Consider the following 17,484-nt stretch of genomic DNA (forward strand, 5'->3'; position numbering starts at 1 on the left):
GGGAAACCAAAGGGGTGTGGGGTGTGGGTAGAATCAACGAAAGTTGGGGAGGTTGGGGTGGATGTGAGTGGAGGAACCCAAGTCATAGAAGGAGGGAGACGGAAAGGGTGCTGGAAGGTTAGAAAAGAAGCAAAAGGACGATAGTGATGTTCTCTTCCGTGAGTGGGCATTGGGAGAAAGTGAGTAGGTCCGTCCGGCCTAGGCAGTCAAAGGTTGAGGGTAACTCTTTGGGACCGAGGACATATTTTGTGTGAACTAGGAGCCCACCACAGTTGAAATCATTTAGATTGCTGGCTTATTCCCTCTTCTTACTGGCCTTAGCCACCGCAGGTTCCCCAGCCCTGCCCATCGTAGCTTTAACTCACCCATAATTGCCTTGCTTAAGTCCCAGGAACTTGGCCATTGCTCCCCAGCCCCTGACATTATGACAGGATTCGCTTGTCACCCCAGCCCCTAGCTTCAGTCTGCACTGACTGGCTGGGGAGTGATGGCAGGTAGCATCAGAGCTCCCTCCTCCAGCTTCCAGGCAGCCCTGGGGATGAAAATGAAAGTAAAACCAACTCCAGGCTTGTCCTTGTGGCCAAATAATGCGGTGCCTAAGGTGTTGGTGCACTCAGGGGCTTCCAGAAAAATGCCAGCCTTACCTTTCTGGGTGCCTTCTAATGACCTCTAAGCACTTTATGGACTGTATTTGTCAAGAGACAGGTGAATCACAGGATTCCTTCTGCCACAAAAGAAAAGGAAGTCACTGACTAGCTGGATAACTTTGGGCAAGTTACTTCACCTCTCTGGGCCAGAGTTTCCTCCTTGAGAAACTGCATTTGGATTAGGTGATCTCTTAGGCCCCTTCTTGCTCTGACATTTTATGATCTGTGAGGGGCAGAGTGTGGATTAGAAGCCACATTCTCCAGCCTACGGTTGGAGTGCTTACAGTTCAGAACACACAGCACCCCAAGCGTGTGGTTGGGCCTGAGAATGGCTCTCCAGTTTTTGACACATGTTCCAGAGCCCAGAAAGCATCCAGTCTGCAGCAACCAGCCTGCAGCCTCAGGGTATTCCAGGGCCTCTTTCAAACCACAGCTCATCCTCTGCCCCTTGCTTTTGCTCTTGACCCAACAGACTTCCAGCCTGGGTGCTGGGAGACAGCTTTGGGGAGGTGCCTCTCTAGGGGAAAATGATGCTTGGGAGCCCCCAAAATGAAACAACGTTGGGGACTTTCTTGAGTATAAAGGATTATAAGTATAAGAAACTGAAAACATTTCAAACCAAGAATCAGAGCACCTTGAAAATTAAATGGTACCAGAAGATGGCAGTCTGCTCCATACCTTGAGCAAGTGAAATGGGAAAGCTGGACTCTTCTCCCCATTCACATTTATGCCTTATGTCTCTCCTGGTTAACCTCAGCTGGTTGTGTGTTTTCCTCCCTTCTCACCCTATGTCTAAGCTCTTTGCTTTTCTCTTTCCTTGTCCCCTTCTCATCACTTTCATTTTTCTTTTAGCATATACGGTATTTACCTTCACTTTCTCTATTTCCATCTGCCTCCCTCTTCATCCTTGTTGAAGATGAAGGAGTGGAGAACCTACTTCCTTTTCTCCAAGACCATGGTTGATCCACCTTCCTCCCTCAGGCTCCTTCTTGACAGTCTTCTAGAAGGGAGAAGAGGGAAAAGCAGTTCCTGATGCTGCAGATGAACAAGGAGCTCCCAGGTAACCAGCTCCCCACACCCGTTTCTATCTGTTACTGATTTCTCAGAATTTTCTGGATTCCCCTTTTATCTCTTAGTGAGCGAGGGTACACGCACATGTGCCCATACATGCGTTCAGAATGGAGTATGGGGCTTATTACCATGCCCCTCCTCTCCAAATCTTTAATCCTTTGAAGAAAAATGGCTGAAAGAGAGAAACCCTGGGTCATTCCTCAGACAAATGCCCATTTAAGCATCATCTTCACCTGGTGGAAAAAACAAAGAATTTCATGCATCTTGTGGATCACCCTCAGGTCAAAGTTCCAGCAGAGTGACGAGAGAAAGTGTACTGAAAGCCACCAGCAATACACTTTTTAGTCACCAATGAAGAGCCCAAGGGAGGATAATGGAGCGGGAGAGTGGGTCAAGGCTCAGTGTGTGATCATCTCTTGCGTTATGTGTATGCATTACTGTTATGTGTATCAGCAGTCGCAAGAGCTCACATTTACTTACGTAGCCACTAAAATCTGGTGTCTTGCATGCTTTATAATCCACAAAACAACCCTATGAGTTGAGTAATGTTATTCCTGTTTTAGAGAGAAAACAATTCAGAAAAGCTCGGTATTTTGTGCAAGGTTACACAGCTAGTAAATGGCCGAGCTAGGATTGTGAACCCAGGAAATCTCCAGAGCCTCAGTGCATAACCATGATGTCATAATATTATCCTTTAAAAACAAAATTAAAACCTTGCCATTAAAAAAAAAACCTTGGAACATACCATCTCTTATTAGGAAAAGACCACAGTTTCTAATTGTGCTCTGCCTTCCCATCCTCCCAGCCTCCCCAACTGGCTTGGAGAAGGCAAAGCACCAAGGGTCCCAAGCTTCATCTGCTATTTCCAGGAGCTTGCTGCTGCCTCCTGTGCCCGTGTCCCGGCTCTGCAGGATCAGCAAGGAACCACTGCGCCTGCGCCTGCGCCTGCTGGAGAACTTGGGAACCCATTTGAACTCCAGCCTTGCCATACATTGGGATTCTCTCCTGGCCCTAGCCAGTCCTCCACACTTGTTGGTATGCTGTGCCCCTTCCTACTACCCCAGCTAGCCTTGAACAGGCCAATTCCCTAAAGTTTCCACTAGAAGGGTCCCTGACTAGGACAATTGCTGGATGGTCTGTGCTTGGGCCCTCTCTGGGAACCTGAGTATTACTAAGCAGATAAATGCAAATGGTTGGGGGCAGGGAACCAAGAAGAGTTCATTGTTCCTGAGCTTTTTCTCTAAGAAGTACCCTGGCTCACCCATGCCCCTATTCTCAGCTTTACAGAGCCAAGACATGAGTCTTCTGGTTCTTCCCATACAGAGCTGCCCCAGGGCCTGGGGGTAAGCTGCTAGTCTAATCTGACATGGGAAACACTAAGAATTTGGCAGAAACTTCAGAGATTTGTCATGTGTTAGGCGTTGTGGTGGGGACTTTCCTCTAAAGCCTGATGACTGTACGAATGGGGGCAATTTAGGGTATAACCTGTTAGCCATGGACCGGGAAGGGCCATAAGAGAAACCATTACCATGGTCAGGGGCTCGGGTCCTTGAAGCAACACAGCAGGAACACTCTTGCCCTTTCCTCTCATCCAGACCTCAGATGTCTTCCTAAGTATTCTTCCTGTTCCTTTGTTTTCTTTTATGAATACATTATTTCTTTTATGAATATATCATTTCTCTTCACAATAAGCCCTAACTCAACTTGCCAATCTAATCCCACATTCCCTTGCTTCTAACTCCTGTGTTTCTCTGGAGCCCCTCTGGATCCTTGCAATGCGCAGGTCATAGAATCCAGAGACCTGAAAAGGCTTGTCTTTAGAGATCACTGTGTCCAGACTCCTCTAGAGATGAGGACACAGGTCCAGAGATGAGAAGGGACCCCAGCAGGGTCAGAGAATTTGTTAGTGCAACTCCAGATGGGACGTAAACCCAGGCCTCCTGACCACCTCCCATTCCCAGGCTATGAAACAGGCCTCTCTCCACAGGGTCAGACCCACGATTTTTCATGGCAAGGGACACGTCAGAAATTTTCATTTTCTGCTTCTAGTTTCCATTCCCTTCCCCGTCCAGGCAGAAAGAGAAACAAAAGGGACTGGTATGTCCCCAGCCTTGGCACTTCTTTCAGTGATATCGCTGAAGAACAGTGAAGTTGCTAAAACAAACAACAACAAAACAACAACTGAATAATCTACCCATTGAATAGCTAACCTGGGGAGGAAATGAAAGTTTGCTATTTGAATCCCCCTCAAACCACCGTTCTCATCAGACCCTTCCCGAGCCTCCCCACCCTCTTCACAGTGCAGCTCTGTACACTGGGCCCCAGACCCACTCGTATTGTGCCTCACTTCAGCCTCCTCATGCAACTGCTCTCCCTTCTGGATAAAAGACCTCGTATTTGAAATAAAGTTGAAATATGAAAAGAAAATATAAGCTACTGAGAAGTATTGTTTGTTTGGGGCTGAGGGTGGCAAGAGACCCAGAGGCACCCTGCATTTCTTGGCCATCTCATCTCTTGCAAGTCCTGTTCCCTGTCTGCTGGAGTCCTCTGGCTATGCAAAAGTTGGATGGGAAGGAGATGTAGAGGAGTTGGGCGGCCCTGGTATGAGACACCCCTATAGTATCACGGCACCCTTTTGGGTAGTGGTAGGGAAAGTTACCAGGCCCAGCTCATAGCTCCCTTGCACCCAGCACCAGCTGCTGTTGCAGTTAAAGCGAACAGCTCAGGTGAAGGCCCCGTGTTTCCCCTTGGTGGGGTGCTTTTCTTAAGGAGGCCATTTAAATTACAATCTGCTCCTTAGGCACTGGAAGGAAAAGCAAAGCCCCTTTTGTCTATCAAGGGCAATCCTAAAACAAAGGACAAGAAATATGATGGAGAGGAAAAGTGAGGACCTCTCTGTCTATTTGAAAAAGATCAAGTTCTAACATAGTATTGACTCCCACATCACCTGAATGATGAAAGAGTCCAATTATCCACCAAGTAATGAGACTGTTCCTTACAGGGAAGCCCTAGCCCGAGAATAATCAGATGCCTCATCATTACATCATAATGGCCAAGTTGTGATGTCACTGCAGAGCACCCACTCTTTAGTACACGCATTGTAATTGAAACCAGATATGCTGAAGGGTAGAGTCAGCATGAGGAGCAGATCCCCAAGAAGAGGTAAGTGGGGGCTTTCCATGGGTTCCCTCCATGGCTTATCGCCTAGGGTCTCTCTGTGGCCCTAATGTCTTTCCAGACTTCTCATATCTTAGTTTGGTGGTAGGTTTGTCTGAAATCTCTCTTCTGCAAACTCCATTGCAGCTTTTGCTATCCCAAATCCTCAATACTTGCAGTTGTGATGACTGGTCAGCCCTCACGTCTGTTTTTTAGGACAGAGCGCAGAACACTGGAGCAGGGTTTCCCTAACTGGGGCAGAAACTCACCATATCTGTTTCGTTAGTCCCAGGGATAGATCCAAGTTTTCGGTTGTCTGAAGCATACAACTTTTGGGGCCTTTTTCAAGTAAAATAAATATTTCAGAATGAGAAAAGATATCTTAAAAATTATAACTTTAAAAAAGCTGACAAATATCATAATATCACAAAATCAAGAAAAATAACATTTTTAAAATTACCTATGTGGCAAACCTAAATATTTTTCCCCACAATTTTGTTTTTGGCTGCATGCTCTTTGATAGTCTTTTTATATGATGATTATAGATAATTTTTCCGTAAAGAGATAATTCCATCTCCATGATCACTTTAAAAAAATTCTTGATAATTAAAAAAAATTTCACCTTCACACCTTGTAAGTAATAATGTCACATAATTTGGGGGGACTTTTGTCAAACTTGGAAAAACACTACCAAATGTCTTCAGTATATGTGGTGTAAGATTTTGGAGCATTTTCAAATTTGCAATAATGAATAACATAAACTCTGAATTTTTGACATTGGGAGTATTCCTGGAAGCTGTATGTATTAAGTTTGTTAGAGCTGCCATAACAAAATACTTAGACTGGGTGGCTTAAACAGTGGAAATTCTCTCACGGTTTTGAGGCTAGAAACCTGAGATCCAGGTGTTGGCAGGGTTGATTTCACTCTGAGGTTCCTCTCTCTTGGCTTGTGGATAGCCGTCTTCTCCCTGTATCTTCACATGGTCCTACCTGCATGTCTGCATCCAAATTTCCTCTTATTATAAGGACAGCAGTTATACTGAATTAGGACTCACCCTAAAGACCTCATTATAATTTAATTACCTCTGCATAGACCTTATCTCCAAATATGGTTACATTCTGAGGTACTGGGAGTTAGGACTTTAACATATGAATTTTAGCAGGACACAGTTCAGCCCATAACACTGTAATTACTATTTATTCACAGAAGTAACTGCAAATCACAGATGTGTAACTCCTACACCCAAACTAAATGTATTCCCAGCTCAACTTGGTTAGTCAATCCCCAAATACCCGTGGCCTCTTCATTGCCACTGGACAAAAGGAGAAGTGTGATGGAGGAGGAGTCAGAAAGGAAAGAGACATCAGTCTTGACCAACTGCAGTTTAAATTTTTTTTTCAAATTCTACAAAAACCTATGATCATATTAACACATTGCTGGGACTCCTCCCATGCTTTGGAAGAGTTCTGTGCAAGAGAGGGCCCTTCCTCCAACTTCCTTAGCTATTAGGTCATTGTGTGTCTGGTCAGTCCTGCTATATTTCTGAGCCATGCAAAGGGAGAGGGAGTTTTCACCAAAGATTAAGGATGATGTGGTAAATCCACATTCTTCAGCACTAGTCCCTGGAAGAGCTGGGATGATTACTGTCTTGCTGAAGGTGGGACCCTCCCTTCTCTGATAATGTCAAGTCTGGACCTCTTCCTCTCTTCCACTCCCCCACCCCAACTGTTAGGGTGATAGCTGATTCATTTTGCTGTACAGCAGAAACTAACACAACATTGTAAAGCAACTATACTCCAATAAAAATTAATAAAACACAAAAAATAAAGTGTTAGGGTGAAACCCACATAAAGGAGGGAGGCTTCAGCCTGTTCTCCAGAACTGGGGCAGAGGAGTTTCTTCTTTCCTTGGATTCTTCCTCCCTTAAATCTGTCTTTGATTCTTCTCCCTACACCTGAATTGGGAGTGAGTATCCTTCTGAGACAAGAAATGTGACTGAGTTGTCTACCTTTCATAATTCCCAGCCCATGATCTGTGATGCCCAGAGTGACTGACTGAACCCTCCAGGGGCAGCCACTAAATTTTCACAGTTCCTGCCTGGCTTTCCAGCCAAATAAGCGTGAGTTCTTCCGGGTCAATCCAGTTTCATTGTTTGGATTATAAAACAATAAGCTCTCCATCGACAACTGAGGGCTGCCTGCTGCCTACAGTGTTTCACTTTTCCCTTCCTTCGTTACATACAAACCATTGGCGTATTGTAATAAGTCATGATTTAGGAGAAGTTCTGTATGTACCACCAGCCCTGGCTTAAACCCTCAGGGATCAAAAGTTTCTAATTCTAAAGCTGAGAATATTCTTTCTGTTGCTTACTCCTATCATGTTTTTGCAGGATACTAGTTTGAAGGGCATGGCTCTTAGGAGTTGAGATTGTTACTAAATGTATTGAGGGAGAGAGGGGAGGAAGGGGCAAATGCAGGGCCAGCAACGGAAAATGGGGCTCCAAGCTGAATTAGAGATATATTTCTCATGCTTGGCAACCTTGAAAGAGCTCTTGACCTTAGACTGGAGCAATTAAGAATCAGAAGTAGCGATTATGGTGGTTGACTTTTAGGGGGTACAGGGGGAGTGGCGAGATCTGTAGAATACAGGGCAAAGTCTGAAATTGTTTTATAATTTATTGTCGGTATATAAGCTATTGTGACCTAAATAATACAAGAGGAGACTAGCATGAGAACAGAAGACTCACTTCAGAAAGTATTGTTCCCAAGTTTTAGTCAGAAGACTGAGAATCCTAACTATACAAACTTTTGGCCCAGAATTTCGGTGTGGAATACTGTTTCGGTGGAAAGACCATTTTATCGCACTCCTTTACAACAAAAACCAAGGTCCCCAAATATGAGGCACATTTCCAGGTCCTCTTTACTAGGGCGGAGCGGGTGGGTAAGTCCGAACGAGGTGACCTCCTCTAGCACTTCGTCTTTGAGAACACCTGTCTGGTGACAGCTGGACCCGGGAAGTGGCCGAAGGTGCCGGGCTGCTAGGATCCTCGTCTTTAAGGGTGTCCAAGACATTTGATCCATCTCGAGAACAAGTTCCCGGTTGCTCTAGGCGCTTCGTTTACAGTGACGCTGCTGACAGCGGTTGGGCCCTCGTCTGGGAACGCGCGTCTCCTGTGTGAGACTGGCAAAGGGATACTGAAAAAGTCTTCCTTCCGAAGGAAACAAATGGGGAGTAGTTGTAGGCGGTCTGGACAGTTCAGCAAACTGCTGTTAATTTCTTGGGGAATTCCAGGAGGAACATTGCCCAGTGGACCCCTAAGATCCGGCGCCCACAAGGCGAGGGTGGGAGGGGGTACCATTCACTGCATCCTAGCCCGGGGGGACATCTTCTCTGCCCCACGCAGCCAATAGCCACCCCGGCTGAGGCCCACGGAGCCAATAGCCGACTTCAACCGAGGCCCACGCAGCCAATGGCCGGCTCAGTCTGTTCCGCCGGGGCCCGCCCACCTGCGTTCACCAATCAGGACTCTGGCCACCTTGGCACCGCCCCTGGAGCCCGCCCCACCCATCCGCCCCGCCTCCAACTCGCTGAAGCAGGGCTGGGCTAGACGGGCGCGCTTTCGGGGGCGGGGGGGGGGGCAGTCCCGGTCCCAGCCCTCCGCGCGGGTGGGCTCGGAGCAGGCCGCACCGGGCAGCAACCCCACTCTCACCCCGGAGGCCCCCTGCCCTTTCTCCCCCTTTCCCCCCGGCCCATGGTGCGAGGCTGGGAGCCGCCGCCCGGGCCGGACTGCGGTGAGTGATCCCCAGCCCCTTCGACTTCCCCTCCCAGCCCCTGTACGATCTCCGACCCCCGGAGCCCCATCCCCGCGCTGGGGGGAGGAGAATTCTAGGTTCGAAGTCGCCTGGTTCTCTCTCCTTTCTCCTCTGGACTTTTCGGTTCCCTGTTGTAACTGGGGGAGGGTGAGTGGGTGTGTAGGGAGGAGGGGAAGGCTGGGTAGGGACGCCCTTGGCGAGGGGAGGGTTTGAGATTCTCCTGCTTCCTGGGGCTCATCGCCCCAAGTGCAGGAACTTTTTGTTCTCTGACCCAGTTTGGAGCCTTCTAGACTGCCTGTGAAATGGAGGATAGGAGAAACGTTTCCTTCCCAGGCCTCCCCTCCTCCCCTCCATGACTACCTCCTAGCGACCTCAACACATGTACAGAAACCTGGCCTTATTCCTGGGGAGCAGTTGCCTTTGGGAATGAAAGGTTTAAGAGAAATTGCCCCCTCTGACCCCTACCCAGACATACTCAGAAAACCAACTAGGAAAGTGAGAACCTGAGTCCTCAGAGGTTCCTGGTGTTGCGTCCTAATCTGAGACTTCTAAACTGAAAGAAGACTCAAGCTGAGACCTATTTGGTAATGAGGGCCCAGATGTGATATTTTGTCATATGAACCCCCTTCTCACCATACATTTGAAGCGCTTTTTATGATTAGGATAAGTAGGTGGCAGTAATTGAAAAAAAAAAAAAAAACGAAAAAACAAAAAAGCCAGTTAAAGTTGGGAATTTTTAAAATGATGCATACATATCTTAAGAACTGTCATTAAAAGTACGTTCATTTCACCAATCTCTTCGGTTAGTGTCCAGGCGTTTTCTTTATGTAAGTATGCTGATTGGCAGTCCCAATTGTCTTTCTAGGATAAACGACATAAGTGAATCTCAAATCTGGCTGCACCCTGAGAACTTTTTAAAAACTACTTATGCCTGAGCCCCAGTCCAGGCTAATTAAGTCAGAATGAGGAGGTTGATGCCCTGGTTTAAGTTTCCCAGGTAATTCTAATGTGCAGCCTGAGCCTGGAGCCACTGCCTCTCATCGTCTGTGATTTCCACGTTTGGTTTCTTTAAAGTGGAGTGAGAATTTAAACACTTTTGAAGCAATCTGAGTGCAGAATACTTCTGAGTTTTTTAAATCCCCAGTCCCTCCAGTCTTTTACAGTTTTCTTGCCTACTCCCAACTCAAAAAAAATTTTTAATATACACTCCTTTGTATTATGTCTTTCCAAAGCATTTGACTTTGTTTTCATAGAAACAGTTTTTTTCTTTTGGCCGCTCTGTGTGGCTTGTGAGATCTTACTTCCCCAACCAGGGATTGAACCCGGGCCCTCAGCAGTGAAAGCACGGTGTCCTAACTACTGGACTGCCAGGGAATTCCCAGAAACAATTCTTAATGCACTCATTTTTCATAGATTTATGTGATGTTTAATTATTATATACAGAAAAACAATGAGCCTAAGCAGGTTTGGAATTACACACAACTGGCCTAAGCACATAGGGCAGCTGAAGGAAGCAGCTGACTTTGCCATACTAGAGTAGCCTACCAGTGTCTAGTTTCCAGTGCACTATGGGTATTGATAATGTAATCCAGTAGGGGTCAGTTAAGCCAGGCTTTTGGCCCAGTTGAACACCCCTCACTTCCACTCTCTCCAACTAATATCACCAATGCCTAGTCGCTTCTAGACTAATTCAGATTCTCTTGAGTCTTCCAACCATTCTTTCCATTCATTCATAAACTGTTTCTCTTTAAGCATTACCACCATTGCTTTTATTAAGTTGGGAGGACATAAGGCAGAGCTTATTAACCAGGACTTCTGGGCAATCAGCAAACCCCCGGAGATTATACTTTATGTAATGTGTAAGTGTGAATGTTTATGGGGCGGGGGGGGGGGGCAGTAAGTCATAACTTTCTGAGAGTTTATAACTTCTGATTTTCAAAGAGGTTCATGATCCAAAAAGTTGAGAAGCACATGAATTGAATATCACTAAAAGTCCTTTAAGGCCCTTGAAAACTATCACCAAAACACATTTCATTCAGAAACATACCTCAGTTCTCTGAATAAAGATTTAGAGAATTTAGCAGGCTCATATCTGGTCTCTCACTTGAACTGTTTCCTGCTTTTAACCATAAGCCTAGGCTCGAGGGTTTTTTGGCACCGTGCAGTATGCGGGATTAGTTCCCCCACCAGGGATCAAACCCGTGCCCCTTGCAGTCCTGCAGTGGAAGTGCGGAATCCTAACCACTGGATCACCAGGGAATTCCCAGCCTAGGTTCAAGTTCTGAAGACCTCTTTTTCCTAGGATTGTGTGAACACCTACACTGGAAGTTTAAGGCAGCCCATTCTTTTCTGCCTTTTGTCCAGGGGTATGGAAAGCCCAAAGGGAAATAAGGGTGTTACCCTGACTATATTTTTTATTAGTGATTTTAAGTAGCAGTGGGGCATACCTGGCATGGATACAAGTTTAGTAATAATTCAGAATTGATAATACCACTACCACCACCTCTGCTCAGAGGAGTCCTTATTTCTCCAGCTTTCCTTCCCTTTCTCTCCCATCTCCAAATGAAGTACAAGGACATAAGACACTATAGTGTCTTCACTGTGGTTTTGATTACTGTAGGGTCTACCCTCTTTGTTATAGTTCTCATGAGCCACTCCCTGGATAGTTTTCTCCTATATCAAAGCCAGATTCTTCCAGGGAGGTACCAGCTCTACATCTGTGCCCTGATTTAAGCCACCATTCTGTATCAGGAAGTCTTCCACAACTTGTGTTTTGTGTCACTGGGAAACTGTAGATACATACAGTACACCAGATATGACCTTTCCATTACTGTATGTTATACTGAAATATCAAGCTGATATGGGAATCTGACAATAGCAAACCACATGAATGAAAGTAAAATGCTTCCTGGTGGGCTTATAGCTGTGCCTGCCTTATTTCCTGTCTGGCAGTCTTCATCCTCACACTGGACTGCTTTATTCCTCACGCTACCTTTTCCTCGTATCTGAACTGTTACTGTGACCTTAAAAAACAGGACACAGATAAGGTTAAGTGGATGTCAAGTGCTGGAACATCAAGTATTCTCCAGCTTAGATTTGGTGGTGTTCCTGGTGGGCCACAATTTCCAAATGGTAGTTTAGTGCCTGGCTGTGCAAGCACTTCCTCACAGCCCCTCAGCTGTGTCTGGGATGGACCTGGAGGGTAAAGGTAGAGCTACCACACTGGCAATTCACCTAGTAATCAAAAAGAACTTATATCCAAATTATGGATTCAATTCTAAAGCAGTGATTTTGCTACTTTTTAAAAGTTGCAAAATCCTTTCTGGAATTATATCCAACTCCCCAAATATAAAAAGTACAAAATCAAGACACCCTGGTTTCCTCCACTGCTCATTAGGATTAAGACTGCAATAACAGACTGAAACAGTCATTTTAAAGGATTCAGTCTTTGCCTCACTTCCCCTGTTGTCTAAGAGGAGCATTACCTTATATCAGAATCAGCCCGTGAGGCTGAAGCAATGATAAAAGCTCTAATTTATTGAGCCTTTACTTTGGTCTAGGCATGACGTCAGTTGCATTTTTTTTTTTTTTTTTCTGTATGCGGGCCTCTCACTGTTGTGGCCTCTCCCGTTGCGGAGCACAGGCTCTGGACGCGCGCGGGCCCAGCAGCCATGGCTCACGGGCCCAGCCGATCCACGGCACGTGGGATCCTCCCGGACCGGGGCACGAACCCATGTCCCCTGCATCGGCAGGCGGACTCTCAACCACTGCGCCACCAGGGAAGCCCATCAGTTGCATTTTTTGATTTAGTCATAAACTTGCAAGGTAGACGCTGTTATGACCTCCTTTTATTCTGATGGGAAAATAAAGCTTAGCGAGCACTCTAGGGAGTGGAGAAGCTGCGATTCACCTCAAATCTGCCTCACCCCAGACCTCCACCTCTAACAGCTCTAGGCCCCGCCTACACATGACATCTAGCACACAGTAGGTGCTCTGTAAAAATATATAACTTTACATACATTCAACATTGTCTCCATTTTCTACACATGAGGAAACTGAGGCTCCTATAAGTTCAGTAGCTTTTGCCCAAGATCACATGGCTGGTGGCAGAATTGGGATTCAAACTGCAGGCTGGCCTTAATCATATTTTAACCCACTATGCCGTGCTGCCTTCATTTACCCTCTTAAGGTTCTCTTCAAGCTGTACTGCTTCTAGGGTCTGCATGGCCTTCAGTTTGTTAAGATTTGCTTGTTAAAAGGGAACGGTGACACCCATTAGAATGCTTCCGAAGTTTTCTGCTCATCATATAAAATCCCCGATATTACACTGCACTATGTGTAACTTTCTGGACTTGAGATTTTTCTCAATTCATCATGTAGCATTTATATCGGAATCCTGTCCTATCCATAACATATCAGAAGTAATATTTATAAACTCAGATGGGATTCCTCTAAGAGTAAAGGATGACAGATGTTTTAAAGTCTCTAATGCCCACACAGGGAGCCGAGTTAAAATTTGGTCAACAGGGAACTCCCTGGCGGTCCAGTGGTTAGGACTCTGTGCTTCCACTGCAGGAGGCATGGGTTCCTCCCTGGTTGGGGAACTAAGATCCCAAAAGCCTCAGGCATGGCCAAAAAAAAAAAAAAAATGGTCAACAGAATTATTCTGGGAAATAGCTTGAGCAGGTTTCCAAGAATGAAGCGTAGTCAGAGGCTTTCCCTGCAGTCCCCGCAGCCACGATGACCCTGGGAGCCCTGGTGCTGCTGGGTAGCTTGCAGGACCCGGTTACAGTTTATAATGAGCGAGCCCACCTGGTTCTGAGAAGAAAGCTGGACTGAAAAGATAAGAGCTGAGGGCCTCCCGTCTTGTGCGGAGGGGCTGCTAAGGTCTGAGGGAGCTCTCTAGGCTCCCTGGAGAGAGACTCAGCAGTTGGAAGAGACAAAGGCTGGGGGGAGGGGAATAACCTTTGTTCTGAGGATGACAGGGGTAGGAAAAGTTCCCCTCCCTCTACCCTAACCAGACCAAAACCGAGGGGGAGTGAGCCCCATTTATCCCAGATAGCTGACCTATCTTATCCTACTGAGAGTTAGAAAAAAAACCCATCAATCCCCTCCCCCTAACACTCGCCCACCAAGAAGGGAAAGAAAAGGGGGCTGGGCAGAGGGACTGTGCTATTCTACCTTCTAGATTTTCACACGTTGTATTCTTAACCTTTCCATATTCTAGAGATAATCTAGAGATAACTCTAGAGATAATCTGTTAGGAGCTAAAGTGTTCTGGGATTACACCTCTTCTTGTTTTCTTGGTGAGTCTTAGTTTTGTCATTCTTGTTCCATTAACTTAGAGGGTGAAGTGAATTTGAATGGGAAAGATAAAGGCTATAAGGATGTTTTCCTTTTTAACCTCGGAAGTCAGATTTCGTTTTTGGTGACAACACTCACTAGTCTTGTGACTTGGGATAATTTAACCTCTATGGACTTTGGTTTTTTCATACTTACAAGGGAATTATAGCAGGCTCTGATGATTCACAAGGTTATGAAAATTAAATGAGAAATTGTTATGCACTTTAAAAGCAATCCAGCACAGTACACGTAGAAGTTGATTGTACTGGAGTCCAACGTTTTGTTTGGTAGAAATTGAACAATGGGTTGAAAGAGGAGCCCCAGTGATCGAGCTGTTTCTCTTCTTATTACAGCTATCTCTGAAGGGCACAAATCAGAAAGCACCATGCCTCCTAATAAAGAGGCCAGCGGTCTTAATAGCTCCCCTGCGGGGCTCATCTGTCTCCCTCCAATCTCTGAGGAGCTACAACTTGTGTGGACCCAAGCAGCCCAGACTAGTGAGCTGGATGGCAATGAGCACTTGCTACAAACCTTCAGCTACTTTCCGTATCCCAGTTTAGCAGACATTGCCCTTCTCTGCCTACGCTATGGGCTGCAGATGGAGAAAGTCAAGACTTGGTTCATGGCCCAGCGCCTCCGCTGTGGCATTAGCTGGTCATCCGAAGAAATTGAAGAGACTCGAGCCCGAGTAGTCTACCATCGGGACCAACTCCATTTCAAATCCCTTCTCTCTTTTACTCATCATGCAGGGCGGCCCCCAGAGGAGGTGCCTCCTTCTCCAGTGCCACCTCCAGAACAAGTTGGTCTTGGAATAGTTCCCCTGACTCTTGGCGAGCCCACCCAGATGAAAGGATTGAAGGTAGAGCCCTCAGAGCCCTCAGAGCCACTGAGTCACCAGAAAGCAAAGGAACCCCTGATGGCACCTGGCAGTGGGGCATTCCCCCACCAATCACAATTTTGGCAGGATCTTCAAAGCAGTGGCCTCTCTAAGGAGCAGGCAGGCAAGGGTCCCGACCAGTCACACGGCCTAGGTACTGCTTCCTGGAACCACTCCACAGCTGTCCACCAGCCCCGTGCTCGGGATAAGCCTCCACCCGTCTCATTACTTGCCAGTAGTTGTAAGAAGGAGTCAGCATCTAATGTGACTCCTCCTTCCTCTACCTCTTCTTCCTCTTTCCAGGTACTGGCTAATGGAGCTACTGCCACCTCTAAACCCCTCCAGCCACTGGGCTGTATCCCACAGCCACTGTCACCCAATGAACAGGCACTACGCCCACAGCTGGAGCCAGCCTGGCCCCAGGGGCTAAGGCATAACTCAGCACCTGGTAGGGTTGGCCCTGCAGAGTACCTTTCCCCAGATATGCAACGCCAGCGAAAGACCAAGCGCAAAACCAAAGAGCAGCTGGCTATCCTCAAATCGTTTTTTTTACAGTGCCAGTGGGCACGGCGTGAGGATTACCATAAATTAGAGCAGATCACTGGCTTACCTCGGCCTGAGATTATTCAGTGGTTTGGTGACACACGCTATGCCTTGAAGCATGGGCAACTAAAATGGTTTCGGGACAACGCAGTACCTGGTGCCCCTAGTTTCCAGGATCCAGCAATTCCCACACCACCACCTTCAACCCGCTCCTTGAATGAATGGGCTGAGACACCACCTCTGCCGATCCCCCCACCCCCACCAGATATACGACCCTTGGAAAGGTACTGGGCAACCCACCAACAGCTACGGGAAAGTGATATCCCTCAACTGAGTCAGGCATCAAGGCTTAGCACCCAGCAGGTACTGGATTGGTTTGACTCTCGATTACCTGAGCCAGCTGAAGTGGTGGTTTGTCTAGATGAAGAGCAGGAAGAGGAGGAGGAAGAACTGCCAGAAGATTATGAGGATGAAGAGGAGGAGGAGGAAGACGACGACGACGACGATGATGATGTGATCATCCAGGACTGAGGGTGCACTGGGGGAGGGGAGGTCTGTTACTAAAAGACGAACCAACTTAGTAACTGTTTAAACAAAGAAACCACATTTTTTTACTTACCTTGTGGCAAAGAACTGAAAAGCTTTGTGTTTTTGAGGGTGGGGGACAGCGGGATGTAGTAAGGGTGGATCAGGGAGGATGATCATGGAGGACAAAGCAAGGTGGGGATTGGATGGGCAGAAATCCAGGCCTCCAGCCTCAATGAGAAGAGTGCTATGGGTCTGGTCCAAACTATGAGGCCGGGAAAAGGCTCTTGCTCTCCTCGTATTGGCTGTTATTTCCCCTTAGTGTACTACGGCCTACATCTATGGAGGACTAGAAAGGAGGTGTAAAGATTCCAGTACATCCCCCAGTCCCACCCCACCATTTTCCTTGGAATATAAGGCTGCCTTGCACCCCTTCTTTTCTCTCTGAGCACAAGTCCACACACAATGCAGCCAAGAATCTCAGTATGTCCCAGTCAATCACAAATACTTCCTCTTCCTTATACCAGCTTGACTTTATATGTTTTCCTGCTGCTTTATTGAGTCACACAGGGAGCAGAATGTTTTCGTTTCTAATACTGGACCACTATGCCTTGTACCTTTTTATCTTTCCCAAACCCCCATTCTGTTCACTATTTGTCTCAGGGTAAATCTTCCCCCCGGAGCTTGTGAAAAAGTTTAATAATTGGGTGGAGAATAATTTAGACTGGATATTTATTGGAGGTGGGAATTAGGGGAGATGTCCTTTAAAAAAAAAGTAGAATTAGAATTACAGAGGGGTAGAGAGGAGAAGGAATGGTTTCTACTGTTCGGAAGGACAGTGCAGGTAGGTTCCAGGTTTGGTTTTACAAACCTGACAGTCCCTCCTGCCTAGCTTGACATAGACTGATTTTTTTATCTTTTTGGTGTTGGTTTAATGTGTCCAGAAAAGAGACTTTTCCCTCACTTTATACGATCTGTCTTGGAGACAGAGGGACCATGGTCCTTAACTGAATTAATTGATGTTTTAGAATGGTTTTCATCAGTTGGGGTCAGATATAAAGGTATCAGTGGGTTAACCATCTAGAAATAAAAAAGTGGAAAGCCCCAAATTGCTAGAATAATAATAAAAAGGCCAAAAATAAAATTGTTTCTCTCACCTCCACTTTGCCACTTCTATGGTTTAGAGATTAATGGAGCCAAATCCATTAACTTTCTGATTTAGTATACTTTTTATTTATTTTTGAAGCGGCAGGATATAGTGAGGTAAAGTAAAAGAACAAAAACTTGAAAAGTTAGTAGATCAGTATCTATCACTAGGCAGACTTTTTTCTGCACCTGCTACAGCACAGGCTCTTGCTCAGAAGAGAGGGAGTTTAGAAATGCCTTTAAAATAAATTCAGTTTCAGAAAGGGTAGTGGGATCCTATTCAGCTACAAGGTCATTCCCAAGACCAAATTTATTTCTGGCAGATGCTATCTTTACATTTTTCCAATATTTTTGCTTAAGGTA

General features: G+C 46.2%; 1 protein-coding gene across 3 annotated transcripts; it reads left to right on the plus strand.

Moving 5' to 3' along the window:
- Positions 1 to 57: 57 nt before the first annotated feature.
- On the plus strand, positions 58 to 17,377 carry HOMEZ (homeobox and leucine zipper encoding). Of its 3 annotated transcripts, none has more exons than XM_079912220.1 (4): positions 58 to 1,707; positions 2,524 to 2,753; positions 4,720 to 4,880; positions 14,384 to 17,377. In XM_079912220.1, exons 3-4 carry the CDS (start codon positions 4,835 to 4,837, stop codon positions 15,979 to 15,981), a joined length of 1,644 nt encoding a protein of 547 aa, XP_079768346.1. In that variant the 5' UTR covers positions 58 to 1,707; positions 2,524 to 2,753; positions 4,720 to 4,834; the 3' UTR covers positions 15,982 to 17,377. The 3 variants fall into 3 exon arrangements, with proteins under 3 accessions (XP_079768346.1, XP_079768347.1, XP_079768348.1); XM_079912221.1 differs by having other exon boundaries at positions 2,588 to 2,753; XM_079912222.1 differs by lacking the exons at positions 58 to 1,707; positions 2,524 to 2,753; positions 4,720 to 4,880 and adding an exon at positions 8,413 to 8,666.
- The last annotated feature ends 107 nt before the right edge of the window (positions 17,378 to 17,484 follow it).

This window comes from Stenella coeruleoalba, assembly GCF_951394435.1.
Source record: "Stenella coeruleoalba genome assembly, chromosome: 2".
Taxonomy (NCBI): Eukaryota; Metazoa; Chordata; class Mammalia; order Artiodactyla; family Delphinidae; genus Stenella; species Stenella coeruleoalba.

Bases quoted from the DNA above. Each gene is read 5' to 3' on its own strand.
- HOMEZ (XM_079912220.1), top strand. From the start codon at position 4,835: ATGCTGAAGGGTAGAGTCAGCATGAGGAGCAGATCCCCAAGAAGAG. The intron at 4,881-14,383 runs GTAAGTGGGGGC...TTCTTATTACAG, and splicing joins GAGCAGATCCCCAAGAAGAG to CTATCTCTGAAGGGCACAAA.